At 46.0% G+C, this 17,309-nt stretch overlaps 1 protein-coding gene across 1 annotated transcript in view; it reads right to left on the bottom strand.

Annotated features, from left to right (window-relative positions):
- Positions 1 to 895: 895 nt before the first annotated feature.
- LOC142566818 (uncharacterized) overlaps positions 896 to 17,309 on the bottom strand; it is a 37,244-nt gene continuing 20,830 nt past the window's right edge. Inside the window, exons 2-3 of the mRNA XM_075677703.1 lie at positions 9,169 to 9,514; positions 896 to 1,399 (exon numbers count right to left, since the gene is read on the bottom strand). Coding sequence (XP_075533818.1) covers positions 1,153 to 1,399; positions 9,169 to 9,514 — 593 coding nt within the window. The 3' untranslated portion in view covers positions 896 to 1,152. The remainder of the gene's footprint in view (positions 1,400 to 9,168; positions 9,515 to 17,309) is intronic.

Here is a 17,309-nt window from a genome sequence, read left to right as displayed (position 1 = left end):
AAACGCACGAATAAACTTCTCAGATTAACTTCATTCATGTGTTTTCAATATCCAGTTCTTGAATAATCGGTGGCCCCTTCTATGTACCACCTTTGTTGTAAAACAATGTGTTGGAAGTTTCAATAATTTCATGCTTTATTAAAAATTTATTATCAGGACATTACATGGCAAAGCCACAGTCTCCTTATGAGGCACGCCGTAGTGGAGTACATCGGAGTAATTCTGATCCTCAAAGTAATCCTCAAGTGTGCGCACATTATAGGGTACATGGTATTTTTTTTTAGATTCCGCCCCCATCTGGATGTGACCGCAGCGGTTGGGATTACACGCGCGACCATGGGCTCAGCATCCTATTTTATGCGCATGTGTTGGTGGGCTGGTTGGTTAAGCATGATTGCAAAGACGGCGCCGAATAAAACAACACACGAAGAAGGGCGACACGAGACAGCACGTAGGCGCATCTCAAGCGCTTCCGATATCTCCCTTGTCTACGTTCTGCGTGCGTGCACCTACGTGCTTTCTCGTGTCCACCTTCTTCGTGTGTTGTTTTATTCGGCGCCGTCTTTGTAATCACTATTTTATGCATCCGTTAGTTATTGACGAATAGATGTCAAAATACTCTAGGCCTATAAACGCAGACGATTTCATTGAAGTCAAGCTGTCGGTTATTCCAAGAACGCTTTCCTATTTAAAATTTCAATATAAATGAATTATAGCAGAAAAAGTAGTAAGCGCAAATGCTTAGCTCGAAGTTAATACAGTCTACGAGCACGACGCATGCATGCAATAAACATTGAGGAAATAAACACTTTGAAAAGAGAGAATACATGATCGCAAGAGCACGTAGACAAGAATATCTTATCATTTCACGGCTTGTGGTTCCTAAGTGCGGAAGCATCATTCCGTGTGGTGATCGCCGTTATGAATTGTTTGGAGTCGTCATTAGCTGCTTTATTTCAATTCACCGCTGGCTGTTATATAACATTGCATTCGAAGTGCATCTTTACTTCAACGCATAAATATAATGTTTCCGTCGTATGCTGGCGCAGAATCCGATTATACGCACTGAAAGTGAAGTTGTAGTAACAGACATCTCTATGTTTAGAGTATGCTTTATTCTTTCCAACAATTTAGTCGTCAGCGCTGATCACATTACCTAGCGGTTTTAGCCGACGCTTGTGCAGATAAAAGGTTGTTTATGTCGCTAAGAGACGATCTGATATGTTTGACAATCATTTGTTCAGTTGTCTTCTTCAAGACGCCCCTAAAGAGCCTTGCAGCAGCATTTATAATGGTGTTAATCAGAAAGTCTCCATGCCTTACTGCTTCAAGTTTGACTTCGAGTCCATCGAACTTAATTAGTTTGAAACCACCGAGTTGAAGTTCACCGGCATCAGTCCTGCAAAATACGATAAATTTAAATAAAAAGCGGCATAAAAATATAACACTCTACAACTTTGCACTCAGAGAAATGATGGGATGAGCTATTCAATACTAAAATACCGGGCTTCCATAAAATTCAGCTTTCTGAATGCTTTCCTAGTTTCACTTCGAATATGCGAAATCGACGATCACTCTTTGCAAGAAAAGAAATGTGTATATGCATCGAGCTCGTCTAGTACGCCACCACATTGTAGCAACTGCTCTACGTTGTAAAATGCCGAAGCAAGTAGGAACGTCATGGAAACAGAAATAGCAATGGCAGAGTTGTTGGCAGACTAAGTGTATACGAAAGAAACACATGTATCACCGCCATCTCTTAGGCGCAAAAGTTAACACGTACATAGATTCACGGCTGTGCTCGAGCTCTAGCATCCTTAGCGCCTGCTTTATTGGTGCGCTTCCCAGTGTTACCATTCCGCCACGCAGTTGAGGGTGCTGAAAGTGGTGCAAACCGCCAACCCCGTCGCGCATGGCCACTACGACATCGCTGGCGCATTTCGCTCTGCGACACTAAGGGATCCACGTGCTGTCACGATCGTGAAAGGTCGTTTGTGCTCGACTCTTGTTCACTGCTGCTGAACCGTGGGCGCCCTCTCCTGCTGGTCAGCAAAGCATTTTTAGAGGTGCGTAAAGCTAATGCACCCTCTTATATTTCGGTAAAAAACGAGCAAATCTATCTTCCCCAGAGCTGTTGCTTGGGCTTCTTGTAGCTGTTTTGCAAGGGCGTCGTAATAGTCCGCTACATCCCTGTGTTTTTCACGCTGTGAGCCCTATGCTGAAAAACTCCTTTGTAACATAAGCAATGTTTATTGCGTATGCCTTCGAAAATACTTTGTTCATGCTTGTGCCTTGCGCTGTGCCTTCCTGTTGTGTTCCCTGTTGCAATGCAAAAAAAGAATAGATGATCCAGACACAAGGTCTTCAGTTCTGCCATACGTGAACTGACTGCGCAGAAAGCAGGTTGTTGAAAGTGCTGTAAAGTCGCTACCGAAATCAGAAATTCTCTGTTTTCGCGGGTCCCTCCGCTCGAATATGCCTTCATCGTGTGGCCGCCACTACTTGAAGGTTGCTGTAGCACGGGGCTAACACCGATTTGTCTATTCAAATGTAAAACGTAGAAATATTGACATGAGCCAAGCACTGTGCTGATTTGAAGAAAATGTGTTGCATGTAAGTGAAAAAGGTAAATTTTAGCGTCTGAACAAATAAAAAAAAACATAAGCGCGAAAGAAACAAAGATGAGATGAGTAAACAAGACTGGCGCTTGCCCAATGTAGGAGAAATACGGTGTCACAAAACATTATCTTCTGTGTTCTACTAGGGCATATTTTTCCAACCATGGAGAAACACCAGTCCTCTGTACTTTTCTTGTTCGAGTTTCTTTCCGGTTTCCGTTTTTGTTTTCAGTTATCCAACTAGCGCAAGAAAATGTATTACTAGAAATGAGTGTTTTTGATTTAGGAGAATTTTAATATTTTTACACAACTTCTACGCAGTAAGTTCCAATGAAATGTAAGGCAGTGTTCGAAGCCGTAGCTGTGCAACAAAGCGATAATTTGCTGTGGGGTAAACTGCATATGTTAAAGCGCACAAAGTGGACAAACTTGTCAGAGTGGTGATTTGGCCGAGTTGGCTACACGTTGCGGAATATTTATTGCACTGACGGACACACACATGTCTGTCGCGGGATCAACACAGGTGTCTTGAAACTTGATATTTATGTTTACGGCTTACGTAAGACATTTACAATGCCTGCGAGGGTATTACCGCAGTTTTAGTGAGAATTTTTTGTTATATTTGAGGGTGATGGACTGCTGTTGGATAGCGTACGTATATATAATAGATTGTTTTCTCTGCTTTAGATGTAATAATAGTAATAGGTGCAGTTGACATTATTGTCATATCGTTATAACTGAGTTAAAGAGTTGAAAACTCGGTGCTTCAAGCTCTTTTCCTCATTTTCTAGTTTCTGATTTCACAATTTTTCTAAGAAAATTTCGCGGCACAAATAAAACTTCCTCCCCGCAGTCACAAAATTCAAACGTTTATTTTCTTTTATATGTAGCAAACCACATGAAATTCGGGAACTGGTTGCCGAGAAAAAGCATTTCTCCATTCTTATGTAGGAACAAGAGCGTGAAAGAAACAGACACAGATGAAAACGTTAAGGCAATAGTGCTCTACTTCTAACAATCCTATTTGGACAAAAGCGTAATATCTTTACACATATATATGTACAACCTGTTCTACTATCTAACCAGCCATCCCCCATGCGCATGGAATCTAACACTCATAGAAACAAATCAAGAGCCCTACCATCTGCACGTGTTCTGGAGATAGTCGAGCTCTTTCTTAGTGAGTGCTGTCGGAGATAGGAGCACCACCCCGCGTCGTCGTCGTTTAACTGTAAATAGACGCGCACGTTTTATTTATCCTTTTTTTTTGCTGCAGGCGTCACCATTGCGCGAACCGTGAGTGCCGGTTGCATTCAGTAAATGTGGCTCGAGAAACCGACGCGAAGTCTGTTCCGACGCGTTTGTTGCGTCACCAATGCTCTGCTCAAGGCCGTGTTGGAGCGCGAGCACTGTTCTTGCGTTAAGAGAGAGAATGATCGCACACAGGAAGATCCGTTTCACAGCGACCGTGGCTCTGGAATGCGAGAGTGGGGTCGCATACAATACGTTGCACATACAGCAAGAACGTGATCTCGTAAATGAGCTGTGCAAACACACACTAGAGAGAAGGGGAATGCTCCCGCCAGGGGAGAAATTGAGCGCTAGTGTCGAAAAGAGTCTTGACCTGAAGGGAAGCTGATGCACGAATCCCGCTCCCCACCTAAGCCTATTTGTTCAGCCGCAACCATCTCGCGCATGAGGGATCGCGATGCCTGCACAAAATAATGCTTTCATCAAATAGTGCCGAAAAGTCTCGTGTTTTTGCGCAGTGAGAGCTACCCTTCTACGTGTGGTTTGGTTTGACCAATGCAATGCCAAGAAACCCAAGCGTATGTTCTTGTGAATTCTGTTCCGATGTATTTAGATGGAAGCCGCCTAGCTAAAGCTTCCTTTTAATCCCACAAAACGTTAAGAAATGCAAATTAATGAGAATAACGCAATACTTTGGCAATCTACATTACTTTGAAGCACGTTCTCGCTGCCTTTGATCCGGCCCCTAGGGTTTAGGTTTCACTTATTTCGTTTACATTTTTTTTTCACTACGCCGACAACTGCTGTTGAATCAGGCATAAGGAAGCAGTTCGTTCTTTGGTAATGCAATTCAGCTGTGCGTTAGCTGCCACCTAATTGACTATCGAACACAAGCCGACTCCCATTCTCGGCCCTTATGATCACGAAGAAGGGGCCGCGGTTTCAACGCTTCTCCATCATGAGGAGAAGTGCGCAAAGCCAGGGGTTTCCTAAACTAGTGCATGAATGCATGCAAAGGCTGGACCTCTGTAACATGGTACGCGGCACGCTATCTTGTGGTTAGCCGCATGCGAGTGTAAACGCAGTTATGCCACCGAGCGGCAGGGCTTTCACTACCTGCTGTCACCTCTAAGTGAGCGGCGGCTCGTCACGTTCGTTCGAATGGCAAAGCGGCAAAGCATGCGCGATACGCCCTTACCACATCCAAATAAAGTGCGTTCCTACACAGAATGTGCAGCAAGCACTGGTGGACGCCAAGCATCGGTTGCGAAAATAAGAGTGGTATACATGGTCCTACGTGTAGACTATACGGTACATCATCACGTAGGCGACACCGGTAATTTCGCAATGGAACAGAAGCAACGCGATAATCACGTAAAGGAAACGTAAGGCCACGAAGGTTCCTGGTGGAGAACGCAACAGACATGTGTCAGAAAATTTATATATGTAGCTCGAACACCTTTAAGAAAACTGCGTATCGTCTATATATACTCCAATTACAACGGTAATGATAAATATTTTGCTCAGGTGGACATCGTTTGGAAGAAACTCCAAAGCGCTGCATTCAATAATTAAACTGATTAAAGAAATTACTCCTTGCTTCAAAGCTTCATTGTTCTGGTTTACATTGGCGATATGAATGGATTTGACAAAAATAACCTTGTTCTGAGTTTCTAATGTTTGAACTGGCCATGCAGACCCGAATAACTGGTGTTAAATCCTTCGTTATATTTTTCTCATTAGGCATGCTGAATACTGGGAAGTGTTACTCAAGGTGCGATCCTCCTGTGACGCCGCGGAGCGGGGTAATATAAAGCTTCGCGATACCACGCGATAAGGCGGTGGGCGGCTCCTGCTGTTTAAGTCGTCGTATGTCCAATCGGTATTTGCGTCAACCGTCAATCGGAGGAGGTTCGTGGGAAGAAGGAAGTGTGGCGGCACATTCTTCTCTAGGCTACGCGTTTACGTCACGAAGGCGTTGGACCGATTTCCGGGCTTCGCGGTACCGCGAGCGCTGTGAATCAGGCAAACTGAACGAATAATTTGACAGTAGCTAATTCGGTCTACATGGCCAGTTTGAACTGCAGAAGCCCGTAGCTGAACATTTATATGGCAATTCTTTTCTACTTCGCTACATGAGTTCATGATGGAAGTTTATGACTAGGAAGTTGTTGTAAGTAAATAGTTTGAAAAGCGAATGCAGTGCTGCGATCCTTCTTGCAAACCATGTTCGGTCGGGCAGAAAATTCACTAGGTCTGATGCAAATGAAGTAAATTTGGTAGTTTACCTTAAAGGGATCGAAATAAGAAACATAAGAAAGCATAAAAAAGGTTAAAGGCACCTGTAGTCAAAAACAAACGATACTAGAAAAGCGCATGACTCTGAGGTAACTGTTAAACCAATGTGGATACATTCAGTCGGAATGACCGTAACACTCCCCTATACGTGCTGATTTTCCGGTCCAAGTTTGGAAACCGCTGTTATACGAATAGGATGCTGACTCTTTCTCATTTTCAAAGAGGCTTTCATGCGGGTTTGGAAACGTCACCTTAATTATTAGTGAATTTCTTGCGTTCAGCATTCAAAGTGGGTGAAACCTCATCGGCTGCAAGTTGACCTTTCTTTCACTTCCATTTTACCGGTAAATTATCATATGTATATTTCAATTAAGACAAAGAATGGGCCCTGTGATTATCTTGGTTTAATTGTGCGTTTTATTACCGTAAGTGTGACCAACAAAAATTGGGTCTGGTGGTTCCGCTTCTTCTCGTTCAGTATACAAAGTGTTCAACTGTGATACACCAAGATTTAACAGCACGCAAATGCCACGTAGTTAGAACCATTTTAAGGTTCTTTTCCATCACTTGGAGATACACAAAATATGTTTTGCATTGCGCCTAACTACATAATTAGTCTTAATTACTTATTCAAGTTCTCAAATATCTTAATTTGATGAAAAGTGTCAATGAGAAAATTACAGGACAACATGACAAACTCCGGATACAGCTTTCTGTTTCTCAATAGCTGCTACTTAAAATTAATTTTTCGAGTGTGAAGAAAGCCCGCGAATACAAGTGCCTCGAGTGGCCAGTCGTGCGGCAATTTCGCGCATATTCGCGGGCTTCTTTCACGCTCGGAAACACACTTATTGTGTAGCACGTACTGTTGAACACAGAACTATATCGGCATTCTTTAATCATGTCCTACAATTTTCTCATTGACACTTCTCTTCTAAATATAATATTTGGGAGGCTGAATTATTAGGTAAGGCTAAAAAAATTTGACTATGTCCACGCAACGGCAAACATTACCTTGGCTCATCCAAGCTACGTGGCAACGGCATATTTTTAAGTCTTGGTGCATGATTGTCGGGACACAATAAATAAATAAAACCTGTTTTAGATTTCACGTAGGGCCACTCAAAAAATTGCGAAGCGCGGAATTGTTCTGTCGTGCTTGCGCGCGGCCTTGGAAAAAACTTGATGGCACAAGTTGAGCACGAGCTTTCGAATGCAAGTGAAACGCGTTAAGGCCACGGGTTACTTTATGTACCTCATCCCACCAGTTTGTGAAAAGATCGTCCGCATTGCAAAGCAAGAGAAAATCGGGAATCGTCCTTCTGTTCAAAATGAAGGAAACGAAAAATTGGATATACTGCGTAAAAAATGTGGCCAAGCGTTGTGGTGTTCCGGTGGTATTTTCTGCACCACACAGGCTTAGTCGCATTTGCTCCATTGTGCACAGAAGGGCACGGGCCACGTCAGTGGGTGATAGAGGGCGCAGCCAGAAACATGTCAATCGTTTTGTCGATTGTGTCTCAGGAGTAGTATACAGAATTGCCCTAAGCTGTGGTCATATGTACATTGGCCGAACAGGCAGATTTGTCAACATACGCCTAAGGGAACGCAGAAATTCAGTAAACGGCGTGCCATCCTCTCATCTCGCCTTACATTGTAAATCATGTCCGTCTAAATCCATCTTCGAAAACACAGTCATTTTGTTCTGTCACCCTAACCAAACCACACCAGAAATCTCGGAAGCCTATCATATCAGCAAAAATACCGCGCTGTGCGTAAGCCAACCATCCATATTACTACATCATGAATAATTCAATTTTATTAACCGATATTCACACGTGTCTTACGTGCATGCTGTTTTTATACCTCATCTTCACATGCACGAAGCGACCCCTTTCTATATATGTATTTTTCCGTACGTGCATTAAACATCAGTTGTGAGTGAGCGTGTGTGGTGTGTTTTTTTTCTCTACGTCTTTCTTGTTTTTAGCGTGCGCTCTAAGTTTTTATTAACTAGGAGTTTCATTGCACTGATGAGCTGACACGCTCCGATGAACATCAACAGCGAGTGTTCAACTGAGAGGCGTCATCATTATGGAAGCTAGATTCGCTACCTCGATGCTACCAACTGAGGGTGAACGTGTTTTTAGCAGCGCCCTTATTGCGTTAGAAAAAAATTTGTGACTAATAAAAAGCTTATGAATAAAGGGCTGCCCCGGAAAGGCGGTGGTCCCGGGTTCGAGTCCTGGACCAGGACGAAGTTTCCTTCAACTATCAGGCTTTTCTTTCGAGGAACCTGTATGGGTTTCCTTTGTAGCAATTGCTAAAGACGGGTGGATGTCTGATTTTCCCTTTATTCATTACTTCTCTCCACCTTGCGGGTTTCCGCAGAACTACTACGTCAATAAAAAGCTTATAATTATTTGCGCTGGTTTTCATTGTGGCGCAAAATCATATATTGTGTTTTAACAGATCAGCAGAGACTCGAATGTCTCAGCATACTGTTATTAGGTCCCGCTTTGACGACAGTCGCTACGCCGGGATTTAGTGTTGCCGTGCGTAGATTGGGGGGGGGGGGGTATTGCTTGTTCCTTCCTGCAAGATGCCTTTCACCCACCTATGTGCCCTGTTTAAGAAGGATGATTCGTAGCATGACATGAAATGTAGTTGTTATTATCCTCCGCGCTGGCTTATCGGCTTTGATGTTAAGCCCCATAGCCGCTAAGCACTGCTGCTAAGCACCGAAGTCGCGGGATCGAATTCCAGCCGCGGTAGCCCCATTTAGGCGGAGGAAATGCGAAAACGTCCACGTGCCGTGGAGCAGGGGGACATTAAAGAAACTTAGGTGGCCAAAATTAATCCGGAGTCCGCCACTACAGGAATGCCTCATAATCAGATCGTGCTTTGGGAACGTAAAGTCCCAGAATTTAATATTTCGTTGTTAGTTTACCAAGTATCTTTTACCTCCTTAGCACAGCCTTAAGTGCATTGGCATACTTACTCATTGAGATGGACGGTCATCCTGGTTGCACTAATGGAGGCAGACATGTAAGCGACCAGGTGGCTAAAACGGGCAGCAGTTATCAAGGCCGTGTACTTTACAAGCAGTTGCTGAGTGCCAACATCTATGCTGGCGGAGAAGGTACCGTTTTCGGCTCGTACAATGTTCGTGCCTGTCCGCGTAAGCGATCGAAGGCCTGAGACGGATCCTTCGAGCAGCAACACCTGGCCGAAGAAAGAAAAATCCATCTTTTGGTCGGGTAGTGCCATCGGATCTAACTTTAAAAAGCTGGTTCCTAGCTGAAGCATCTTTGTGAACAGGTCTGTCTTCGGGTCGGATGGGGCCACTGCAAATGAAAAGAAACATGAAAGGCGACTATGAGTACCACAGTATCTCATTATCTGGCGTTGTCTTTATGGATTCCCTACGACTAAGCCTTTATTGCTTACAACGGCAGCAGAAAAAATACCATACGATATAGTCATTTTTGTGTGTCATCTATATAGACCGATCACCTTTGTGTTTTCGATCATCCCGACGATGGGCTCGACTAAACGACCCATTTACTAACAGAGAGAGAGAGAGAGAGAAGGGAGAAAGGAAAGACAGGAAGGTTAACTACACTGAGTCCAGTTTGCTGCCCTACGCGTGGGAAGGGGATACCCAAGGACACCGCCGTGTTGTTACCTCTCATTTTTTGTAATAATAATATTTAAAATGATGCAAAAGCAAGCATTTATACGTAGGTCGTACGTGAGGGTGATGCGAAAATTTCATTCCGTATATTTTTTGACAACACTCCTATGGCTGTTTATAGCATTTTTACGTAAAATTGCCGGTGCGTGAACGGTGCGCTGGAAGGTGCGTGAACTCCATGGCACCGCCATACCGTGGGAGGTTCGGGATCGCGTTCATTGCGCGTCCCGTCTTAATTGCATCTCCTCGTCCACGCCTGCCGCCCGCGCAAGTAGCAACATGTCGTCGCCCTTATGGCTACTGATTTCAATGCATACACTGTAAAATAATGTACACCCTTAAATGTGAAAAAGAGTGTAATTGTGTCTATAACTCCCACCCTTAGGGTGTTATCTAATCTAACGGACGCCCTAAGCGTGTGAGTTATAGACAGATTTACACCCTTTTTCACTTTTTAGGCTGTAAATTATTTTACAGTGTAGGCGATATGGCGAGTTTTCTTCCAGCATCGGCAATATTAACTTTATCGGATGCTGATAATGATTCTGTAGAGGATTTATTAGCATGTTTTATAAACGGGCCTGTGAAAAATAGTTGCCTAGCCTGCTTGAGCTTATCAGGTGTGCAACATATGCTTTACAGTCCAGGATTTTGTCTGCATCACTTTTGTCCTTTTTTTCCCTCTACCTTAAAACTTCTGTGTCAGCCTTGTACCATTACCGATGCATGTATCGGATGCGGTCCTACAATATATCCCGTGTCTTTTCCCCACAAATACTCTAAACATACCTTGCATATCTCGACTGCTGACCGGTTAATGGCTTCCGTCCACTTTAAATCCAACCGCTTCTGGAAGGCGCGTGTTCCCTACGGATGTCTCTGGGCCAGTGCCTTCGCATTCGATTTGGATGTGCTGAGTTGTGTCCGGATTTTTAATGAAGCAGACGCCCGCCTTATTATGTCGGGAATATTCGCTCCGGCATATTTTTGTCCTTAGGCAACCAGCTCGAGCCTGAAATAGGAAGGCACTACCCCTTTCTGCTATCGCACACATTTTCCCATCTAATTACTTTCTTCCTATTCTTGTAAACCACCATGATATTTTTTTGTTTCTATTCTTTACATCTAGTCCAATGTCTCTGGTTCAATCACTTTGGTTCTGAGGACTCCTGGTTGTCTATTTGCACTTTCAATTAGAATGTACTTCGTTGTCAGCTTTTTTTACATCTCCATCAATTCTCTGTCTATGCTTTTGAGTTGCAGATAGTTGGGTACTTTAGGCGCTCGTTTATTTTTGTTCATATTTATCAGATTTTCTTCAAAGATCACTTCGCTTTGCGCTTCTAGGTCTTCAAAAGAAACCTAGCTCACGTCACCCTGCCCTTCCTCATTTGTGGTTTTATCGTAGGCCCCCAAAGCAAATTGCCTAACGACCTTTGGTTAACTCCCATCCCCAACAAGACATCCAATTTTAAGCACAGAATGAAATTTGCGAGCCACGTACGTGTTTACTCATTTTTTCATTAAAAATCATTATTCCTGATTTCTCTGTGCTAAACTTAAGGCGTAGGTATGTCGTTGCCTCGCTACACATATTCGCATGTCTGTAAACATCTTGCATGGTCCGCAAATACGTCTATGTCGTACACCTACTCCAGGCTTCTGTTGCATCCTCTGCCTAATACAAATGTAAGATAAATGAAACACTAATTCAATGTTTTCCTGTCGTCTTTGTCTGCCCTTAATATAGACCTTGAACACCAATAGAGACAGAGGGAATTCTTGCTTAGGTCTACGGAGAATTTCGGCCACTTCATGGCGGTCCAAGAAACTCCAAAAAGCACTTCACGGTACACCGCATCTAGCTGTGCGACTTCACAAACCTTGATTGCTCACTCGCTGTCGTTTCCTCATGGTTTCTTCCATTCATTCCTCTCAAAAACAAGGATGCTATAAAATTTGTAGCGTCGAGTTTACTGTGGCTCTTAGGCCAGCACGTGTCAATCGAACATTTTAGAGCGCAGCTTTTAGGCGCCCGCTCATGAGTTGAGAGTCGGCGTTCTTTCTCAGCCTAAAATAGCGAGAGTACAGCGAAAGATGAAAGCGAACGCGGAGCGCAGCGGGAGATGAAAGAAGAGCGCGCGAGGAGGAAAGTGGAGGAGTCTGCATTGAAAGCGTGATGAGGAATGTGGAAGAGGAGCGGAGGGGAAACGGCCTGAGCAAGCGCGGAGTTGCCGGTGGAGAAGGCATCCGCAGCCGCGTGGGCGACCTCATCTGGGCTTCCATGAGGGGACCAAGGTGCGTGAGGTGGGGAGGGCAACGCTTGGTCGCGGCGTCAGCAGTGTTGGCAGGTTTGGCTATATATAGCCCAAATGGGCCACAAAAAAAAAAGAATTGGCGTTGACTTGGGCGAGTTGGCTGTGTGGCTATATTTGGGCTACTGAAAATCTGCGACTTGTCTTTGATTGGACTATATGTGGCGCCCTAACTTCAGAGGTGGCTCTCATCGAGTAGAAACATATTTCTAAGGCCATGTTTTATATGGTTGAGCCAGCAGAGCGGCTGCGCGTGTATGCGTGCGCGAAATACCCCTACTCCCCGCAGTGCCCCGTCGTCTGAGCCGATAGCTTTGATCTTTGATGCACTAAATGTTACACCGCGCTTCACCGTGCTGACATGTGCGCCGGGAACATCGTCTCATCTTCGACTTATCAGTTTCATTCATGAGACTGCGTTCCGCAGCACACTGTACGAAGTTGGCTATGCTGAGAAAGGGATGTAAATAAGATAGGGTCGAGCGATCGTGGCGCCGGCATGAAAGAAGGGAAGCACGGATAGATGAAGCGCTCCAGTGTGTACATGGTCATCATTTCTGGGTGAAGTATCGTGCCAGGTACCGTTTTCGACTTGCTCCACGTTTCTCACAGTAAACATTGCTGTCATTTTCCTTTACAAGCGAGAATAATTTTAACGTGACAGCGTTAAGGGCCCCGCGTCGCAGAAAATCCGGCGTCGGCGCACAGTGTCGGTGTCACTCTTCGTATGAGAAAAGTGATCACAAAGCACGAAGGCCTGCCGCATGGGGCATAGGCTTCACTGAACTAACTGAATAGAATGTTTTAGTTGAGCGTCTGTACGGTCCGCTCCGCTCCGAGTTGCCCCGCTAAGCCACAGCGGAACGGCGGGCGATTTTCTAGATTCAGTTATACGTTTAGCGTAGCGGAGCGGACCTTTCGTAGTTACAGCGCCCTCTAGCGAATTTCAGGGTAATGAAATTAAATAAAAAACCCCCATTGATCACTTTGATAAAGTCAAGCGAATATATATATATATATATATATATATATATATATATATATATATATATATCTTATTGGTCCATGAAATATCTGGACGTGCGCTTGTAATGTGTTACCCGTCCATTTTATCCAGTGGAAAATGAAGCACCGTCTTGGTGAACGCCACGACTTAGCCAGCAAGCTTGTTTCCTGCTTGCAATTCAATCCTTTCTGATGTCAACGCTAACCAACGCGCTCCAAAGCACGCTCCGCTCAGGCAACTTGTAAACAGATCGTGTTTGTCGCTCCGCTAACCCGCTTGCAGCTAAGCGGAAGGCGCATGCGCATTCGCCCTTCCGCTCCGCTCAGCAGCTAAGCGGAGCGTATAAACGCCAAACTAAAACACTCTATTGTCTCAAAGTAAAATACGTCAGAAAATTTCTAAAGCTCGACATATACAAAACCTACAGCCATGATAGCGTGGGATCGTAATTTGAATATATCGGAAAATATATTTCTCTTGTGCGGAAACTAAAACACAAACCCCTTTCCCAGTTGCCGTTTAAGGTCTGTCTTATGGCGAATCGGCAAACCGCACCGGCGCGCACCGGGCCGTCAAGGGGCGACGATGATTGAATGAAACGGCGCACTGGGGCACCCCGGTGCGTAGCGGTGCGATTTGCCGAATTCGCCATTAGCATACGATTAATGGGAACGGTGCGCTCGATTCCCTGCAACGTCATCCGGATGGCGCTCGCATCCGCGGAAGCGACGGCGCCCGCCGTGCGGGGGAAAGAAAAAAAACAGAAAACTCGCTTTCGTGCTTAGCGTTAGGCGCCAGGGCTTGCAAGTAAACATTACGGTTACATAAGCTGCAGTTGCCGGGAAACGTTAGAAGCAGTCGGGGATCTTTGAATGCTATCGCGGTCCACTCGTAAAGGGACTGACAACCAATTTTGTGGTACCCATCTTTGTGTGTGCGTGCGTGCGTGCGTGCGTGCGTGCGCGTGCGTGCGTGCGTGCGTGCGTGCGTGCGTGCGTGCGTGTGTGTGTGTGTGTGTGTGTGTGTGTGTGTGTGTGTGTGTGTGTGTGTGTGTGTGTGTGTGTGTGTGTGTGTGCGTGTGTGTGTGTGTGTGTGTGTGTGTGTGTGTGTGTGTGTGTGTGTGTGTGTGAAACCAGCTTCGATAAATAAAACAATTAGTTGCTCCTCTTCTGGGTCTTTACGGTTCCTTCTTTACATGTAGTGACACCAGCAGGGTTGTGCACGTGACGTCATCAGAATAAAAACTGTTGATTGGTCCATATCATGAAGGGCTAACGCGGAAGACGCCAGGGAACATTTTTTATCATAATTTTTCCCTTTACAATAAGGGTGTAGTCAATCACTGAAAGTATGCTGAAAACGGTGATAGATGAGCGCTATAGCGATTATGCGCTGGCATTAGTAGGAGGCAGACGACAAGTGTGTCCGTAGCTGTAACAAAGTATGATTTTATTTATCGAGTCGACGTTCCTGCCATTCATGTTTTCCAAATTTTTAATTATTTCCGCAATAATAGCTAAGTGTTTTCGTGGTTTCCTCTTCAACTGCTTTGGTATTTAACCACTCAAAACGAACCCAAGTGTGTCGAAAACGAAACGATGCCTTTACACGTGATACAGTGTTGAGTGTGTCGCCGTAGCCACGCCTGCCTTTTTTTATTTCCGAAGCATAGAGCAATGCGTGAGCGTCTACTAATGCACCAACTGCAACTTTAACCAATAATTATGATGCACTTAATAACAGTCGACTTGCTACGAATCAGCATCGATGTGACGCTTTCCTTGGGTGTCGTCGCCGCTGTCACTGGTGGCACGATTTTTCCGTGACCAAGAGCCACTCTCATCGTTGGTTTAAAAGCGTTGCGCCGCGCAAGACAGGCTGTGCGGTATTGCTGGCTGTGACATGGCGCCTGAGTAGCGCGCTTTGTCTCTATGTAAAAAAGCGCGCTACTCACAGCGTCCCTTTACTAATATAACCCGTCTACCTATATAATCACAATACGAAATAATGACACTGAAAGTGAAGATACGTATAGAGCTGCGCTCAAATTTTGCATCAGAAAGCGTCCTAATCGCAGATGAAGATTTTTCTCGCCCAGTTATTAATCTTGGGGATGCTGTTTCTTTTTTATTTCGCTATTTGCCAGGAAAGCTCAGTTCTATTCATCACGTGGTAGTGACGGTTAAAACCATATCAGCAAAACTGTAAATGGCGAAACTAACCCTCTGTTCGGCGAACCTGTGCCCAGAAAAACAGGCTGTACTCAAAGCACAACGATAGCGCCGAAGGCAGTAGGCGATCGTCGAAAATTTCATCGGCGGGTGAAGCTCATCGGCTTTTATACATGAGTCATCGAATGTTCCAAACTAATCACTGGTGCTCGCGTGTCCTCCAGAAAATGCTACACAATTCACGTCACGCTCCGTGACAACAGACAGCGGATACAACCATTCATAGCACTCCAGAAACTTCCGATACACGCAGGCGAGTCCTGCGCTGAGGGATAACATTTGTGAGACCTTGAAAAGCGGTCACCCGAGAAAGATAAGCAAGCACACCTGTCTATACTCCCCCCCCCATTCTGTTGTAAGGATATCGCGATACAAGGTGGCGCGTGATTCTTGATCGTCGCGGTACTTTCCCCAATCAGGGGCTTGTCGTGGGAAAGTTCGCAGGTGCGACAGTGGATGATTGTGTCACGTTCTAGAATTTATCTCGTCGCCGCGAACGAATCTTGTAGACTGGAAGATTCCTGTATAAAATCGGCCAGAAGCGAGCGGTTGTTATTCAATTCGAAGACCGACGACGGCACTTGTTGCTGTCACCGGCACCGGCGAGCAGTATCCCGGTTCAGACGACACAAGTGCACCCGATGAAGTGTTCCCAATTCATTGCTTCTCCACCTGCCTGCTTGTGCGCCATGACAGTCACGTGATACCTTTGAATATAGTAAGCGATAAGTGGGGGAATTTGTGTTTAGTGACAACTATCTGAAGCCACCAGAAAACGAAATCATTGAAGCATGGGGTAGGATAGGATAGGGATAACATTAATAAAGTGCCGGAAAACGACAGTTTAACGCGTCGTGACGCTGGCCAAGCGTCGACCCGGTGTTATACCCTACTCTGCACTACCCCAGTTGGGCCCGTTTGTAGTGGGTCATGAGGCTTGTGCTTTTGGAGCGCACCCCGGGCCTGCTGGACGGCCCATAGTTGTGAGTCCTTGTCTGCAGACTGCAGTGCAGCTTGAAGTTCGGGCGGGTAAGTCCTGGAGGTAACTGCCGTCGGGAACCTGGCGCAGTCCCATGTGATGTGCCATTGGTCCGCCGGACCCACTGCACAAACACCGCACAGCCCACTCGGATGGAAGGTGAAGCACGTGCAGCATTGCGGGGGCGAGGAGTGCCGGTCTGTATTTGCCTTAGGAATACGGCCTCGTCCCGACTGAGTGCCGGGTGGGGAGGCGGCATTGTCCGTCGAGCTAAGCGCTAACACTTGGTTACTTCGGCATAACTCGTCAATCTGTCCTTGGCTTCGAACCACCACACCGAACGGTCACTCTCGGGGGCGCGGAAGGTAAGCGCTCGCGCCGCCGAATGGGCCGTCTCGTTGTGGTTCGGTGAGGATGCACACTCGCCGGCGTGCGCCGCGAACCACTTGATACGGAGGGTGCTGCCGCGGTCTTGAAGTTGGAGCTTGCCGATGATGGCAGTCGCCGGCGCGCATATTCGCCCCTTGGCAAAGTTGCGCACGGCATTCCTCGAGTCGCTGTGCACGGTGCGACACTCGGCCTCAATGATCGCCAGAGCGATGGCAACCTCCTCAGCGTCTGTGGCATTCGTGCACCGTACGCTCGCTGCCGTTGTCTTGATGCGGGTAGGCGCCACAACGACCACTGCCGCGAAGCCTTCCCGCTTGTATTCCGCTGCACCCACGTACCGGGCGTGCGGGTCTTGGGCGTGTTGTTCGGTGAGAGCCTTGGCCCGCTCCTGTCGCCGTTCTTGGTTGTACTCTGGGTGCATGTTCTTCGGGATGGGGTCCACGTAAATCTAGGCCCGCGCCTCATCTGTGATCACGCACGGTTGCCGGCTGGGAGCTTGGGGGTTGTAACCCAGGGACGTTAGT

The sequence above is a fragment of the Dermacentor variabilis genome, unplaced genomic scaffold, assembly GCF_050947875.1.
Source record: "Dermacentor variabilis isolate Ectoservices unplaced genomic scaffold, ASM5094787v1 scaffold_13, whole genome shotgun sequence".
Lineage (NCBI taxonomy): Eukaryota > Metazoa > Arthropoda > Arachnida > Ixodida > Ixodidae > Dermacentor > Dermacentor variabilis.
The sequence above is the reverse complement of the archived record's forward strand: the minus strand, read 5'-3'. Positions and strand labels throughout refer to the sequence as shown.